Here is a 17,276-nt window from a genome sequence, read left to right on the forward strand (position 1 = left end):
ATTAAGGATCAAAACTATCGCATGTCATCCAAATAAAGTGAGCAACGCAGTGTAGGCATCGATCTCGCTTCCTTTACTGAGTTACTGTTCTGTTGTCTGTGGCGATACGAATTGACAGTGACTGTAAAAATGGCTCCAGTTAAAACATTTAGGCGACAAAACCCGTTCTACCCAACGAGACAAATGATTCCAACGGAATATAAAGTTCCTAGTTTCTTTTGATAAAATGATTTATAGAGTGCCTGAAATTACATCATTCAATGGCAAAACAGATTGTGTGTTCAAATTCTAGTTCTGTGTTCAAAAAGGGAACAGTTTTGAAAACAGAACTAACTCCTTCAGAAAACCAGTTGTTAACCCAGAGTTTAAGTTTTCTTTCACATTTTTAAGTAAAATGAAGGTCATGACCTTTTATTATAAATAAAAATGAATTTGGTGCCTAACATGTAGTTGTTTTTAGAAAAAAGTAAAAGTCACCACTTGATTCCAGATTCAAGTCCTTTGTCGTCTTTTTCAAATGTGTAATAAGAACTGATGTGGCATTTTGGAATGGAGTGGAAATCTGACCAGAATATAACAGACTGGACTAGTTGACATGTTTTGATCACAAGAACAAGTGGGTTTATATTTGTCAGATTTTCTCCCTATCACTGATTTTTAGAAAAGAAACATGAAAATTTTATTTAATTTAGTTTTTGGAAATGGCTACAAATACAACAAAATGTGCTCCACATTGTGCCAGAATGCCCCATTTTGCATCTTGATTTTAAAAATTTTTACGGGGGGGCATGCCCCCGGACCCCCCAGTTGCTTCGTGCCTCCAGCACAACCCACCACCTCACAGCCATTTAAACCCAGGGGAAACACTGCTTTTTTTTCCATTTTACCCTCTGCTATCCCTACCCAGATCAGAAATGTCTTTGTTTTTCCTTTTCCTCAAGACAGGCACACTCCTAAAAGTGCAGCAGCCCGAGCTGCCATTGGCAGGGCAGCTCAAATGAAATTTCATAGTATATGAAAGTGTGCAATGACACTAAAGGTTTGATTGATTCATTGATTGATTGTTCCTCCAGCGCAGAACCTCCTCCAAGAGTCTAACAGGTGTTCTTCCTCACCTGAGGTTCCGGTGGAATAACCAGGCCTCATGCTTGAAGTGAAGCTGCTCCAGATACTCCAGAGGAATGTCCTGCTCCTCCTCCCGACCCCGATGGAGCAACCGCTGCATACAGCGCTGGAACATCACATAGGTGCAGTATAACAGGTGTAGTAGTATAACAGGTGTAGTAGTATAACGTGTAGAACAACAGGTGTACCAGTATAACAGGTGTAGCGGTATAACAGGTGTAGTATAACAGGTGTAGCAGTATAACAGGTGTAGTATTACCTGTGGTGGGGCTCTCAGGTAGATGATAGCATCCAGAGCGATTTCCAGTTCAAACTGGTTCAGTAACCAGGTGTGCCAGTCCTGATAAACACTGAACTCTGTTTCTGTCAGGTTTCCGCTTTCAAACAGGCTGGAGGCAAACACGTACCTGTACACATAGTACACACATTTACTGCAGTAGTACACAGGATTACTGCAGTAGTACACAGGGTTACTGCAGTAATATATAGTGTTACTGCAGTAGTACACAGGATTACTGCAGTAGTACACAGGATTACTGCAGTAGTACACAGGATTACTGCAGTAGTACACAGGATTACTGCAGTAGTACACAGGGTTACTGCAGTAATATATAGTGTTACTGCAGTAGTACACAGGATTACTGCAGTAGTACACAGGATTACTGCAGTAGTACACAGGATTACTGCAGTAGTACACAGGATTACTGCAGTAGTACACAGGGTTACTGCAGTAGTACACAGGGTTACTGCAGTAGTACACAGGATTACTGCAGTAATATATAGTGTTACTGCAGTAGTACACAGGATTACTGCAGTAGTACACAGGGTTACTGCAGTATTATATAGTGTTACTGCAGTAGTACACAGGATTACTGCAGTAGTACACAGGGTTACTGCAGTAGTACACAGGATTACTGCAGTAATATATAGTGTTACTGCAGTAGTACACAGGGTTACTGCAGTATTATATAGTGTTACTGCAGTAGTACACAGGGTTACTGCAGTATTATATAGTGTTACTGCAGTAGTACACAGGATTACTGCAGTAGTACACAGGGTTACTGCAGTATTATATAGTGCTACTGCAGTAGTACACAGGGTTACTGCAGTAATATATAGTGTTACTGCAGTAGTACACAGGATTACTGCAGTAGTACACAGGGTTACTGCAGTAGTACACAGGGTTACTGCAGTAGTACACAGGATTACTGCAGTAATATATAGTGTTACTGCAGTAGTACACAGGGTTACTGCAGTATTATATAGTGTTACTGCAGTAGTACACAGGATTACTGCAGTAGTACACAGGGTTACTGCAGTATTATATAGTGCTACTGCAGTAGTACACAGGGTTACTGCAGTAATATATAGTGTTACTGCAGTAGTACACAGGATTACTGCAGTATTATATAGTGTTACTGCAGTAGTACACAGGGTTACTGCAGTAGTACACAGGGTTACTGCAGTATTATATAGTGTTACTGCAGTAGTACACAGGGTTACTGCAGTATTATATAGTGTTACTGCAGTAGTACACAGGGTTACTGCAGTAATATATAGTGTTACTGCAGTAGTACACAGGGGTTACTGCAGTAGTACACAGGGTTACTGCAGTATTATATAGTGTTACTGCAGTAGTACACAGGATTACTGCAGTAGTACACAGGGTTACTGCAGTAGTACACAGGGTTACTGCAGTAGTACACAGGGTTACTGCAGTAGTACACAGGGTTACTGCAGTATTATATAGTGTTACTGCAGTAGTACACAGGGTTACTGCAGTAGTACACAGGGTTACTGCAGTATTATATAGTGTTACTGCAGTAGTACACAGGGGTTACTGCAGTAGTACACAGGGTTACTGCAGTAGTACACAGGGTTACTGCAGTATTATATAGTGTTACTGCAGTAGTTCACAGGGTTACTGCAGTAGTACACAGGGTTACTGCAGTAGTACACAGGGTTACTGCAGTATTATATAGTGTTACTGCAGTAGTACACAGGATTACTGCAGTAGTACACAGGATTACTGCAGTAGTACACAGGGTTACTGCAGTATTATATAGTGTTACTGCAGTAGTACACAGGGTTACTGCAGTATTATATAGTGTTACTGCAGTAGTACACAGGGGTTACTGCAGTAGTACACAGGGTTACTGCAGTAGTACACAGGGTTACTGCAGTAGTACACAGGGTTACTGCAGTAATATATAGTGTTACTGCAGTAGTACACAGGGTTACTGCAGTAATATATAGTGTTACTGCAGTAGTACACAGGATTACTGCAGTAGTACACAGGATTACTGCAGTAGTACACAGGGTTACTGCAGTATTATATAGTGTTACTGCAGTAGTACACAGGGTTACTGCAGTAGTACACAGGGTTACTGCAGTATTATATAGTGTTACTGCAGTAGTACACAGGGGTTACTGCAGTAGTACACAGGGTTACTGCAGTAGTACACAGGGTTACTGCAGTAGTACACAGGATTACTGCAGTAGTACACAGGGTTACTGCAGTAATATATAGTGTTACTGCAGTAGTACACAGGATTACTGCAGTAGTACACAGGGTTACTGTAGTAGTACACAGGGTTACTGCAGTATTATATAGTGTTACTGCAGTAGTACACAGGATTACTGCAGTAGTACACAGGGTTACTGCAGTAATATATAGTGTTACTGCAGTAGTACACAGGGTTATTGCAGTATTATATAGTGTTACTGCAGTAGTACACAGGGTTACTGCAGTAGTACACAGGATTACTGCAGTAGTACACAGGGTTACTGCAGTAATATATAGTGTTACTGCAGTAGTACACAGGATTACTGCAGTAGTACACAGGGTTACTGCAGTATTATATAGTGTTACTGCAGTAGTACACAGGGTTAGTGCAGTAATATATAGTGTTACTGCAGTAGTACACAGGATTACTGCAGTAGTACACAGGGTTACTGCAGTATTATATAGTGTTACTGCAGTAGTACACAGGATTACTGCAGTAGTACACAGGATTACTGCAGTATTATATAGTGTTACTGCAGTAGTACACAGGATTACTGCAGTAGTACACAGGGTTACTGCAGTATTATATAGTGTTACTGCAGTAGTACACAGGGTTACTGCAGTATTATATAGTGTTACTGCAGTAGTACACAGGGTTACTGCAGTAGTACACAGGAATACTGCAGTAGTACACAGGGTTACTGCAGTATTATATAGTGTTACTGCAGTAGTACACAGGATTACTGCAGTAGTACACAGGGTTACTGCAGTATTATATAGTGTTACTGCAGTAGTACACAGGATTACTGCAGTAGTACACAGGGTTACTGCAGTATTATATAGTGTTACTGCAGTAGTACACAGGGTTACTGCAGTATTATATAGTGTTACTGCAGTAGTACACAGGGTTACTGCAGTAGTACACAGGATTACTGCAGTAGTACACAGGGTTACTGCAGTAATATATAGCGTTACTGCAGTAGTACACAGGGTTACTGCAGTAGTACACAGGATTACTGCAGTAATATATAGCGTTACTGCAGTAGTACACAGGATTACTGCAGTAATATATAGCGTTACTGCAGTAGTACACAGGGTTACTGCAGTATTATATAGTGTTACTGCAGTAGTACACAGGATTACTGCAGTAGTACACAGGGTTACTGCAGTATTATATAGCGTTACTGCAGTAGTACACAGGATTACTGCAGTAGTACACAGGGTTACTGCAGTATTATATAGTGCTACTGCAGTAGTACACAGGATTACTGCAGTATTATATAGTGTTACTGCAGTAGTACACAGGGTTACTGCAGTAGTACACAGGATTACTGCATTAGTACACAGGGTTACTGCAGTAGTACACAGGGTTACTGCAGTATTATATAGTGTTACTGCAGTAGTACACAGGGTTACTGCAGTAGTACACAAGATTACTGCATTAGTACACATAATTACTGCAGTAGTACACAGGGTTACTGCAGTATTATATAGCGTTACTGCAGTAGCACACAGGATTACTGCAGTAGCACACAGGATTACTGCAGTAGTACACAGGGTTACTGCAGTATTATATAGTGTTACTGCAGTAGTACACAGGGTTACTGCAGTATTATATAGTGTTACTGCAGTAGTACACAGGGTTACTGCAGTAGTACACAGGGTTACTGCAGTAATATATAGTGTTACTGTAGTAGTACACAGGATTACTGCAGTATTATATAGTGTTACTGCAGTAGTACACAGGGTTACTGCAGTAGTACACAGGGTTACTGCAGTAATATATAGTGTTACTGCAGTAGTACACAGGGTTACTGCAGTAATATATAGTGTTACTGTAGTAGTACACAGGATTACTGCAGTATTATATAGTGTTACTGCAGTAGTACACAGGATTACTGCAGTAGTACACAGGATTACTGCAGTAGTACACAGGGTTACTGTAGTAGTACACAGGGTTACTGCAGTAGTACACAGGGTTACTGTAGTAGTACACAGGGTTACTGTAGTAGTACACAGGGTTACTGTAGTAGTACACAGGGTTACTGCAGTAGTACACAGGATTACTGTAGTAGTACACAGGGTTACTGCAGTAGTACACAGGATTACTGCAGTAGTACACAGGGTTACTGCAGTAGTACACAGGGTTACTGTAGTAGTACACAGGGTTACTGCAGTAGTACACAGGATTACTGCAGTAGTACACAGGGTTACTGTAGTAGTACACAGGGTTACTGCAGTATTATATAGCGTTACTGCAGTAGCACACAGGATTACTGCAGTAGCACACAGGATTACTGCAGTAGTACACAGGGTTACTGCAGTATTATATAGTGCTACTGCAGTAGTACACAGGATTACTGCAGTATTATATAGCGTTACTGCAGTAGCACACAGGATTACTGCAGTAGCACACAGGATTACTGCAGTAGCACACAGGATTACTGCAGTAGTACACAGGGTTACTGCAGTATTATATAGTGCTACTGCAGTAGTACACAGGGTTACTGCAGTATTATATAGTGTTACTGCAGTAGCACACAGGATTACTGCAGTAGTACACAGGGTTACTGCAGTATTATATAGTGTTACTGCAGTAGTACACAGGGTTACTGCAGTAGTACACAGGATTACTGCATTAGTACACAGGATTACTGCAGTAATATATAGCGTTACTGCAGTAGTACACAGGATTACTGCATTAGTACACAGGATTACTGCAGTAATATATAGCGTTACTGGAGTAGTACACAGGATTACTGCAGTAGTACACAGGGTTACTGCAGTAGTACACAGGGTTACTGCAGTAATATATAGCGTTACTGCAGTAGTACACAGGATTACTGCAGTAGTACACAGGGTTACCTGTCGGAGTAGACGGAGCGCTCGTAGAACTGAACAGGATTTTCTGACTGCTGGAGTTTGACTGAAGGAGACTGAAGCTGAGAACGGACTCTGCTGAGACACGCATAGCTCTGGACACAGGTGAAATAGACAGGTGAGATAAAGAGGGTACAGGTAAATGACAGGTCAGGCGATCAGAGGGTGGAGTCAGGTGGAGTTACCTGAAAGGTGTAGGACCAGCGGCTGGGTTTATTGTACAACATCTGCAGCAGGTTTCCTCCACTCTTCTGAGAAGAACTCAGATCCTGAAGACACACAGGGAGGTACAGGTTAATACAGGTAGACACGGGTTGATACAGGTAGACATGGGTTGATACAGGTAGACACGGGTTGATACAGGTAGACATGGGTTGATACAGGTAGACATGGGTTGATACAGGTAGACACGGGTTGATACAGGTAGACACGGGTTGATACAGGTAGACATGGGTTGATACAGGTAGACACGGGTTGATACAGGTAGACATGGGTTGATACAGGTAGACATGGGTTGATACAGGTAGACACGGGTTGATACAGGTAGACACGGGTTGATACAGGTAGACATGGGTTGATACAGGTAGACACGGGTTGATACAGGTAGACATGGGTTGATACAGGTAGACACGGGTTGATACAGGTAGACACGGGTTGATACAGGTAGACACGGGTTGATACAGGTAGACACGGGTTGATACAGGTAGACATGGGTTGATACAGGTAGATACAGGTAGACACAGGTTAATACACACTACCAGTCTTTAGTTTGGACACACCTTCTCATTTAATGTTTTTTTCTTTATCTTCAGGACAATTTCCATTATAGATTTTCACTGAAGGCATCAAACTATGAATGAACATCTGGAATTATGGAGGAAACAAAAACATGAAATAAGTCACAACATGTTTTAGATTTTAGATTCTCTGACTCCTGCTTTGAACACTCCTGTTATTCTCTGGATGAGCTTCATGAGGTAGAACCTGAAATGGTTCTCCAACAGTCTTGAAGGACTTCCAGAGATGCTGAGCTCTTGTTCGTCCTTCTGTCTTCACTTCGTGGGCCATCTCATCCCAAACATCTGGATTGGGTTTAGATCAGGTGACTGTGGAGGCCAGGTCATCTCCATCATCTCCTTCTTGGTCAGATAGTCCTTCCACAGCCTGGAGGTGTGTTTGGGCTCATTGTCCTGCTGGAGAATAAATGAAGGTCCAACTAAACCAAACCTGATGGGATGTCATGTGGCTGCAGGATGCTGTGGTAGCCATGCTGGTTAACAGAGACCATCCCACCTCCTCCTCCATGCTTCATGGTGGAACCATGCATGTAGAGACCATGCCTTCACCTTTTCAGGTGGAACCAAAGATCTCACATTTGGACTCATCAGACCAAAGCCCAGATCTCCACTGGTCTAATGTCCATTCCTGGTGTTTCTGGTCCAAACTAATCTCTTCTGCTTGTTGCTTTTCCTTAGTAGTGGTTTCTGAGCAGCTGTTGGACCATAAAGACCTGATTGGTCAATCTCCTCTGAACAGGTGATGTAGAGATGTGTCTGCTAGAACTCTGGGTGGCATTTATCTGGGCTCTAATCTGAGCTGCTGTTAACTGGACATTTCTGAGGCTGGAGACTCAGATGAACTTCTCAGCAGCAGAGGAGACTCTTGGTTTTCCGTTCCTGGATGGTCCTCATGGAGACAGTTTGGTCGTAGCTCTTGATGGTTTTTGCGACTGCACTTGGAGATACATTCAAAGTCCTGGTAGGTTCCTGGGTAGTTCCTTGATGGTTCCTGGGTAGTTCTTAGTTGGTTGTTTGAGGATGCTTTAAAAGTTTTTCCAGTTTTCTGGACTGACTGACCTTCAGTTCTTAAAGTAATGATGGACTGTCGGTTCTCTCAGCTGATTGGTTTTCCATAAAGTGGATTCTAACAGTTGTCCAATAGGACTGTCAACTGTGGACCAACCTGACTTCTGATGGTCCAACCCCATTAAGAAGGAAGAACCTCTACTAATGAACATCAACAAGGAACACCTGTGAAGTGGAATCATTTCAAGTTCTACCACATGAAGCTCCTCCAGAGAATAACAAGAGTGTTTAAAGCAGGAATAAAAGCCAGAAATCTAAAATCTAAAACATGTTCTGACTTGTTTCACACTTTTTTGTTTCCTCTATAATTAGAGATGTTCATTCATAGTTTTGATGCCTTCAGTGAGAATCTACGATGGAAATAGTCCTGAAGTCCTTCCCTTCCACCTTCCCGTCCAAACTAAAGACGGGTAGTGTGGGTAAATACAGGTAAAGTGATGTCACAGTCGACATGGTGCATTCAGGGGCTGCGTGTTCACCTGGTAAATGTCGTCGCTGTCGTTCTGGACGTTGCACCATTTCCCGACTGGTTCAGGAATCACCTCCCAGTCATCAGACGCTGCTTCAAGGAGATGAACAAAAGTCGACTTTCCTGCAGCTGGAACACACAAACACACAATAATATACACATTAACACAAACACACAATGTTACACACATTAACACAATAATACACACACATTAATGCTGTGGAGTGGCAGACCGGGGTGTTGGTTCCCATTTTCAAAAGGAGGACCACAGAGTGTGTTCCAACTACCAGGATATCACACTTCTCAGCCTCTCCAGAAAGGTTTACTCTTGGGTGCTGGAAGGGAGGCACCAACCGATTGTTGAACCTCAGATTCAGGAGGAACAATGTGGATTCTGTCCTGGTCATAGAACAGTGGATCAGATCTTTACCCTTGTGGAGCTGCTGTGGGGGTCGTGGGAGTTGGATCTGCCAGTCTACATGTTTTGTGGATCTGTAGAAGGTCTACGACCGTGTCCCCTGAGGGGCTCTGTGGGGGTACTGAGGGAGTATGGGGTACCAGGCTCTCTGATACGAGACAATCGGTCTCTGTACAACCAAAGGTAAAGCTGTGTCCTCATACTCAGCACAAAGTCAGACTGGTTTCCAGCGGGTGTTGGACTCCTCCAGGGCTGCCTCTTGTCTCTGATCCTGGTTGTGGTCTTCATGGATCTTAAGGATCAGCCGGGGTGAGGAGGGTGTCTGGTTTGGGCACCTCAGGATCATATTTTTTCTTTTTGCAGATGATGTGGTTCTGTTGACTTCCTCAGACCTTCAGCAGCACTGGAGCGGTTTGTGGCTGAGTGTGAAGCGGTGGGGATATGGACCAGAACCTCCAAGTCTGAGCCCATGATTCTCTGCTGGAAAATGTCAGCAGTAAGAAGGCATTGTACTGAACCGTTGGTGCAGTGTCAGCAGTAAGAAGGCTAACCGTGGTGGTGAAGAGGGAGCTGAGCCTCAAGGAGAAGATCTCAGTTTACCATCCATCTACGTTCCAACCCTCACCTATGGTCATGAGCTCTGGGTAGTGACCCAAAGAATGAGGTCATGGATACAAGCGTCTGAAATGAGTTTCCTCTGTAGGGTGTCTGGGCTCAGCCTTAGAGATTATACAGTAGGAGGGGAAGATCAGACATCTGGAGGGAGCTCAGACTAGAGCTGCTGATCCCTCACCTCTAAAGGAACCAGTAGAGGTTGTTTGGACATCTGATTCTGATCCTCCAGGGAGACTTCCATTGGAGGTTTTCTGAACACGTCCTCCTGGGAGGAGACCCCAGGGTAGACCCAGAACCCTCTGGAGGGAGCATAGAGACACTCAAAGATCCTTCCTTTGCACAGACTGGGACATATTTTCTAATTTGGAGATTGATGAGGCCACTGAAATAATAACAGACTACATACATTTTTGTGTAGACGATGTGGTCACAAAAAAGGACATTACAGTGTACCCTAACAACGAGCCCAACATAACCAAAGGCATAAAGGACTGTATTAACAGGAGAAGGCTGGCTTTTATAAATAATGACAGAGCAGGACTGAAAATGGTGCAAAGAGAACTCAACCAGAGGCTGAAGGAAGCCAGAAAGCATCACAAGGACATAATAGAGCACAGTTTCATGTCAATGGATTCAAAAAAGCTGTGGGACTCTATGAAGACCATTACAAATATGAACACCACTAAGAAGCACTTCAGTACTGATGATCTGAGGAAAGCAAACGAACTGAAGGACTTTTTTCTTAGATTTGAAAACCATGACTTTGCTGAGGAATGCAATAATATAAACAGAACAGAACTGATGCCAGCTGCAGGATTGTAATTGATCCACACAGAATTCAGTCAATCTTCAAACATGTGTGCACTAAAATAATCCACTGGCCCTGATGGTATTTCTGCTCTGCTCTTAAATTCATGTGCAGAGGAGCTCACTCCAGTTTGGTGTTCCATCTTCCAGCGGTCTGTGGATTCACACACTGTTCCTGTCCTTTGGAAAAAAATCCACAATAATTCCTGTAGTGAAGAAACAGTGTCCTGCTGATAATAACGATTTTAGACCGGTGGCCTTGACTTCAATTGTTATGAAAAGCTTCGAGAAATACATGTTGACCTTACTTAAAGAAGAGGTCAATTTGGCACTTGACCCATACCAGTTTGCCTATAGGCAGGGGAGAGGTACTGATGATGCCATCAACAGCATCACCCACTTCACCGCCCAAAAGCATATGCAAGAATTTAATTTATTGATTTCAGTTCAGCTTTTAACACACTCCAACCCCATCTCCTCATTCTAAAAATGAGACGGATGAATGATAACCCTTTTTTAATCAGGTGGTATCTTTCCTTTTTAACCAGTCAAAGTCAGCAGGTGAGAGTCAATAACACCTTCTCAGAGTGTAAATCAATCAGTACAGGTGTCCCGCAGGGCTGTGTCAGCTCCCCGGTCCTTTGTACATTTTACACAAATGAATGCACAAACAGTCTCCTCAGGAACCTTGTTTTTAAATTTTCTGATGACACTGCCATCCTCAGCCTACTGTACAGAGATTCAAAGCCTACATAGGGCCCCATGATTTCCACGATCACGGAATCGCGGAATTCGCTGTTAAAAACAGACTATATGTTTAAACGCGGAATATCGCGGAATTTGACTGCAATGCTGTTTTCATGTGGAAGAGGAATGTATGTGTGGGGAAAACTGCACGGAGGGAAGTGAATCTGGGTGACACAGCAAGCTCCTTCCAAAGACTGAGCCCCTCCCCCTTCAAAACATTGTAAGCATGGCTCTGTCTTCATCGGCGAAAAAACTGCAAAACTCAGCGCTAACCCCCCAGTACAGAGCCGAGCAGTTGCTTTGCAGATTCTGTCAACATTTCATTGACTGGAAATGTAAAAACACGTGCAGTGACCACATTGTGTCCAAAAGCTATGTGAGAAACAAGGAAAAGTTCAATAATAATGCTAGCAAGACCACGTCCCTACAGACATGCATTACTGCTTCTACATTCAAGTCATCGGACTTGTGGCTGTGTGTGCTGAGTTTGACATCCCCTGAGAACAGGGAGGAGCCCAACCTGGAAATGTTAGCAGCCGTCACCAGATTCACCTGCCCCGAGTGTTTGAGCAACATATCTCCTCTGTGCTTAAAAACTAGTCTTACAGCTTAAATAGCTTGTTTAAGTGACTTTAAAAGAAGTTTCAAATGTTTGGTTGTTGTTTCATAACAAGCCAACGAATGTTTTTTTACTTGCTGCTTGTTTTGGATGCACTTTAATTTTGCCATATTGAGGTTGTCTGTCACCTCAATAAATGTTAGTTAATTTCTATTTAATTTGTGTACATTTTAGTCATTTACATTAAGAACACACTGTTTTTGGTGGTAAAATAAAAGTAAAATAGAATTACCAAAAATTAAAATGGAAAAAAAAACGGAATTTGGGGGAAAAAAAAAAACTTTAAAGGGCCCCGACAGCCTATTTTTCTGAAAAAGAGCACTTTGTGCAATGGTGTGATGCTCACCATCTCATCCTGAAGGTTCAAAAAGCTAAACAGATGGTCTTAGACCCGAGATCAGTCGGAGACCACAGTCCTGTCGTCATACATGACTCACCCACTGAGCAGGTCAGCTCATATCAGTATCTCGGGGTTCATTGAGACAGCTCTTTTAGTTGGAACACCCATGTCGAAATGTTCCCGTTTACAGCAGAGACTGTACTTCCTGTGCAGGCTGAGACTGTACGGTGTTTACAAAAGCATCATGTTCCTACTTTATCAGGTGGTACTAGAGAGCTTGGTCCATTTTGGGATGGCAGCTTGGTAGAGAAACCTCACGGTTAAGTTGAAAAGCAAACTTGCTCGTTTGGTGCATACGGCTATGAAGGTGATGGGAAAAAATGACCACCATCCCCTGCAATCCATTGATGAACAAACTGTTCTTAGACAAGCCCAGAGGATAGACTGAGCCGCCACACGTCCTTTACCCAGAATACGAGATGCTACCCAACTGCAGACTCAACCATTTTAAGAATTCCTTTGTTCCAACAATAATCAAACTCCTGAACAATGCTGCTTAGAACAAAGATTGTGCAATCATTTCATTTATTTTTTTAGTAGTGTTTTTACTATGGTGCATGTTTGTGTTATGTGTGACCTTTGGGATATGTGCAATACTGCTTTGAAGTTGTCAAGATGGCTTTGATGGCACAGCTTTTGAAGTCCAAGCTAAATTTCCCCAAGTGGGACAATAAAGTATACTGAACTAAACTAAACTGAATATATATCTCATCTGGCCTAGGAACGCCTCGGGATCCCCAGGAACAGCTGGAAAGTGTTGCTGGGAGGAGGAACATCTGGAATGACCTGCTTCATCTGCTGCCTCCACAACCCAACCCCAGATAAAAGAAAGAAGATGGATGGATGGATGGATGGATGGATGAATGATCGATGGATAATGGATGGATGAATGGATGATCGATGGATAATGGATGGATGGATGGATGATCGATGGATAATGGATGGATGAATGGATGATCGATGGATAATGGATGGATGGATGAATGATCGATGGATAATGGATGGATGAATGGATGATCGATGGATAATGGATGGATGGATGGATGATATTTCTCTCTAGATAACCACAGTATTTCTCCATATGAACGTAGTATTTCTCTATATGAATGCAGTATTTTATACATGAACACAGTATTTCTCCATATGAACGCAGTATTTCTCTATATGAACGTAGTATGTCTCTATATGAATGCAGTATTTCTCCATATGAATGAAGTATTTCTTTATATGAATGCAGTATTTCTCCATATGAACAAAGTATTTCTTTATATGAACGCAGTATTTCTCTATATGAACGTAGTATTTCTCTCTATATGATCGCAGTATTTCTCTCTATATGATCGCAGTATTTCTCGCTATATGATCGCAGTATTTCTCGCTATATGAACGCAGTATTTCTCGCTATATGAACGCAGTATTTCTCGCTATATGATCGCAGTATTTCTCTCTATATGATCGCAGTATTTCTCGCTATATGAACGCAGTATTTCTCGCTATATGAACGCAGTATTTCTCGCTATATGAACGCAGTATTTCTCTCTATATGAACGCAGTATTTCTCGCTATATGATCGCAGTATTTCTCGCTATATGATCGCAGTATTTCTCGCTATATGAACGCAGTATTTCTCGCTATATGAACGCAGTATTTCTCGCTATATGATCGCAGTATTTCTCTCTATATGATCGCAGTATTTCTCGCTATATGAACGCAGTATTTCTCGCTATATGAACGCAGTATTTCTCGCTATATGAACGCAGTATTTCTCTCTATATGATCGCAGTATTTCTCGCTATATGAACGCAGTATTTCTCGCTATATGAACGCAGTATTTCTCTCTATATGATCGCAGTATTTCTCGCTATATGAACGCAGTATTTCTCGCTATATGATCGCAGTATTTCTCGCTATATGAACGCAGTATTTCTCGCTATATGAACGCAGTATTTCTCGCTATATGAACGCAGTATTTCTCGCTATATGAACGCAGTATTTCTCGCTATATGAACGCAGTATTTCTCTCTATATGAACGCAGTATTTCTCGCTATATGATCGCAGTATTTCTCGCTATATGAACGCAGTATTTCTCGCTATATGAACGCAGTATTTCTCGCTATATGAACGCAGTATTTCTCGCTATATGAACGCAGTATTTCTCTCTATATGAACGCAGTATTTCTCGCTATATGAACGCAGTATTTCTCGCTATATGAACGCAGTATTTCTCGCTATATGAACGCAGTATTTCTCGCTATATGAACGCAGTATTTCTCGCTATATGAACGCAGTATTTCTCGCTATATGAACGCAGTATTTCTCTCTATATGAACGCAGTATTTATCTTTGTTTTGGCGCCAGCCGCTCTGTGAAGGCGGGATGGCAGATGAAACAGTACCGAGGTCCGGATCCCGGTCCTGGTCGCAGCAGCGGCAGCTCAGCGGGTGTGATCCGGCCCAGGAGCCCCGTTGGCCGGACCAGCAGAACCCGGAGCTTCGGTCGGTTCGGCGGCAGAACTCACCGATGTTTCCCTCGATGGACACCTTCTTGAGGCGGCTGGAGAAGCTGTCCTCCAGCGGCGGGCTGCGGGGTCCGGAGCACGGCCTCTTCGGAGGGGTCGCCATGTTTTACGGAACCGATAACGATTATTGATCTTCTGCTAGGAAACTGATCGGTGATCGATCTCCGGTTGTTTACTTCCGCGCGCACAAAGCTGACTGATCGGCGCTCGAGTCACTTCTGAAATTAAAATGCGCGCGCTGGCACTTCCGTTTCCAGGAGGTATTTTATTAAACAGAGCTGATGGATGTCTCACTCCGCTCCGTTTTCAGGTAAAGATGTTTCACTCCCCTCCTGTTTCCAAAGACAGAATAGAATCCACTTCAATTGAAGCTGTTCAGTGAACTCACATGATTTTACTTCTTTTTTGAGCTGAAATGTTTGCTCTGATTACCTTGTAACTTTGTAAACAAGTGCCAAATTAAGTGTATTATAGTTACTTATTGTTCTGAATACTGCTGTTATCAGTAATATAATTATTAATATTACTGTCATTATTGTTTTTGGTTTTTAAAGAGACAAGACTGACTAAAACAAGACAAATAGATAAAAGTCAGGATTTCTGACTCAATGAAGGAGGCGGTCCTCTCGCACATGCGCAGTGTGTATCAGTGATCCTGTGAAGATGGCTGCGCCCGTGGACCTGGAGCTGAAGAAGGTACCGTTATTCACCACCTGTAGTTACCTGTTCTACCTGTCTGTCTGTTAGCAGCGTCACTAAAACAACCCGTAGTCACCTGTTCTACCTTTAAGTCTGCAACCAGCCGCAGCCGCATCATTAAAACAGCAGCTAACACCGGAGCTAACAGTTAGCAGCAGCAGCTAACACCGGAGCTAACAGTTAGCAGCAGCAGCTAACACCGGAGCTAACAGTGAGCACGGCGGGGCCACGCTGCTGATGTCAGTCAAAAACAAACTGAGACGGTGAAGGAAAAATATCCCAAATCTCCTCATTCTGCTGATCAATACGATGATCGATTTGTTCCCAGATCGTTTCCAGAGCAGCAGAACAGAGCAGGAAGTCCAACATCTCTGGTTCTGGACTGATGATCTCCTCTCTGGATTAAACCTGAAGTCTGCATCTCCTCAAACACCAGACTGTTGTTTTCGTCAGAGTGATACCTGTCTGTTGTAGCCCTCCAGGTGTTTAATCAGTGATACCTGTCTGTTGTAGTCGTCCAGGGGGGTATTCCACGAAGCTGGCTTAGGTCTAAGCCTGGCTTATTTCGGTCAGCTTCACTAACTTTAGTGAGAGTTTTGTTCCACCAACAAGGCTTAGGGCTAGCCTGGCTTGGTAACCATGGTAACTCAGCCAGAGCGACAAGCCTGGTCCGGGGCAGGCTAACAGTCAAGCTTACTTTAGCTCCATGTCAGAGAAGGTTCTGACGAGCTTCAGAAAGACGCCTGTGAACCGCATGTTACACATTAAATTCATCTTGATCTGTAATCAATGATGTTCTTGTTCGGTGACATACACTGAGACCTTTTTTAAATAACGCCGGAATAACCGTGAATCAAACTCTATCATATTACACATTTTGTCACAGTGTGTAACTGTGGATCAGTGGTTAGAGTGTAGTTAAGTAGATTAAATGTGGTTTTACTTTTCATTGCACCGTGGGTTGGAATCCACCAGCGGTAAATACTTGGAAATATCTGATTTTCTTTCTTCTTCCACCCTCAAAGTTCAGTCAACACGTAACAGGAACAGGCACAGATTGTGTTAAAATAAGCAGGACACAACAGCCACAGTTTTCCATAAAGAATACCTTCCTTTTACCAGCGGTCCAATCTGATCATGATGAGAATCCAAAGGTGAGGCCAAATGATGAGAGAACTATTTAGTGTACAGCTCATTTGTGTCTTCTCCCTTATTTAAATGTAGGGCACAGCAGCACTATCATCTCTGATAAAAATGACATCTCCTCTGTAGGCCTACAGGTTTTTTTCTGCTTTTTCATTCAAAGTTTGAGTGTTTGATGAAACATCTCCACATGAAGTTTCCCCTTTTTTCCAAAGTATTCCTCCTTTGGTTTTAGGTGTTACCTGCTGCTTTATTCATCTATGGTGGATATATATTTGTCACATCAAGAACATGAATTAGGCCTACCAGAGTAAAAAGTGAAAACCACCATCACATTACACAAAACCAGGCTGTAGCCTCTTTCTCTCATATATATAGATGTTTATACACACATCAAAAATGTCTTCAGTGGGTTTTAAAAGCTTTATTTCATCAGATTGATCTCCTCTGGGCCACAGTAGTGT

General features: G+C 42.6%; 1 protein-coding gene across 7 annotated transcripts in view; it reads right to left on the reverse strand.

Annotated features, from left to right (window-relative positions):
- zgc:110540 (deoxynucleoside kinase) overlaps window positions 1-15,246 on the reverse strand; it is a 17,943-nt gene extending 2,697 nt beyond the window's left edge. For all 7 annotated transcript variants that reach the window (XR_007937170.1, XR_007937171.1, XR_007937169.1 and 4 more), the window contains exons 1-6: window positions 14,971-15,246; window positions 8,856-8,974; window positions 6,697-6,780; window positions 6,497-6,606; window positions 1,385-1,532; window positions 1,116-1,231 (exon numbers count right to left, since the gene is read on the reverse strand). Coding sequence is in view for 1 of the 7 variants with exons in the window: in XM_051937723.1 (XP_051793683.1) it covers window positions 1,116-1,231; window positions 1,385-1,532; window positions 6,497-6,606; window positions 6,697-6,780; window positions 8,856-8,974; window positions 14,971-15,073 (680 nt within the window). In the remaining 6 variants the exon portion in view is untranslated. The remainder of the gene's footprint in view (window positions 1-1,115; window positions 1,232-1,384; window positions 1,533-6,496; window positions 6,607-6,696; window positions 6,781-8,855; window positions 8,975-14,970) is intronic.
- Between the last annotated feature and the right edge of the window lie 2,030 nt (window positions 15,247-17,276).

This window comes from Acanthochromis polyacanthus, chromosome 17 (assembly GCF_021347895.1).
Source record: "Acanthochromis polyacanthus isolate Apoly-LR-REF ecotype Palm Island chromosome 17, KAUST_Apoly_ChrSc, whole genome shotgun sequence".
NCBI lineage: Eukaryota > Metazoa > Chordata > Actinopteri > Pomacentridae > Acanthochromis > Acanthochromis polyacanthus.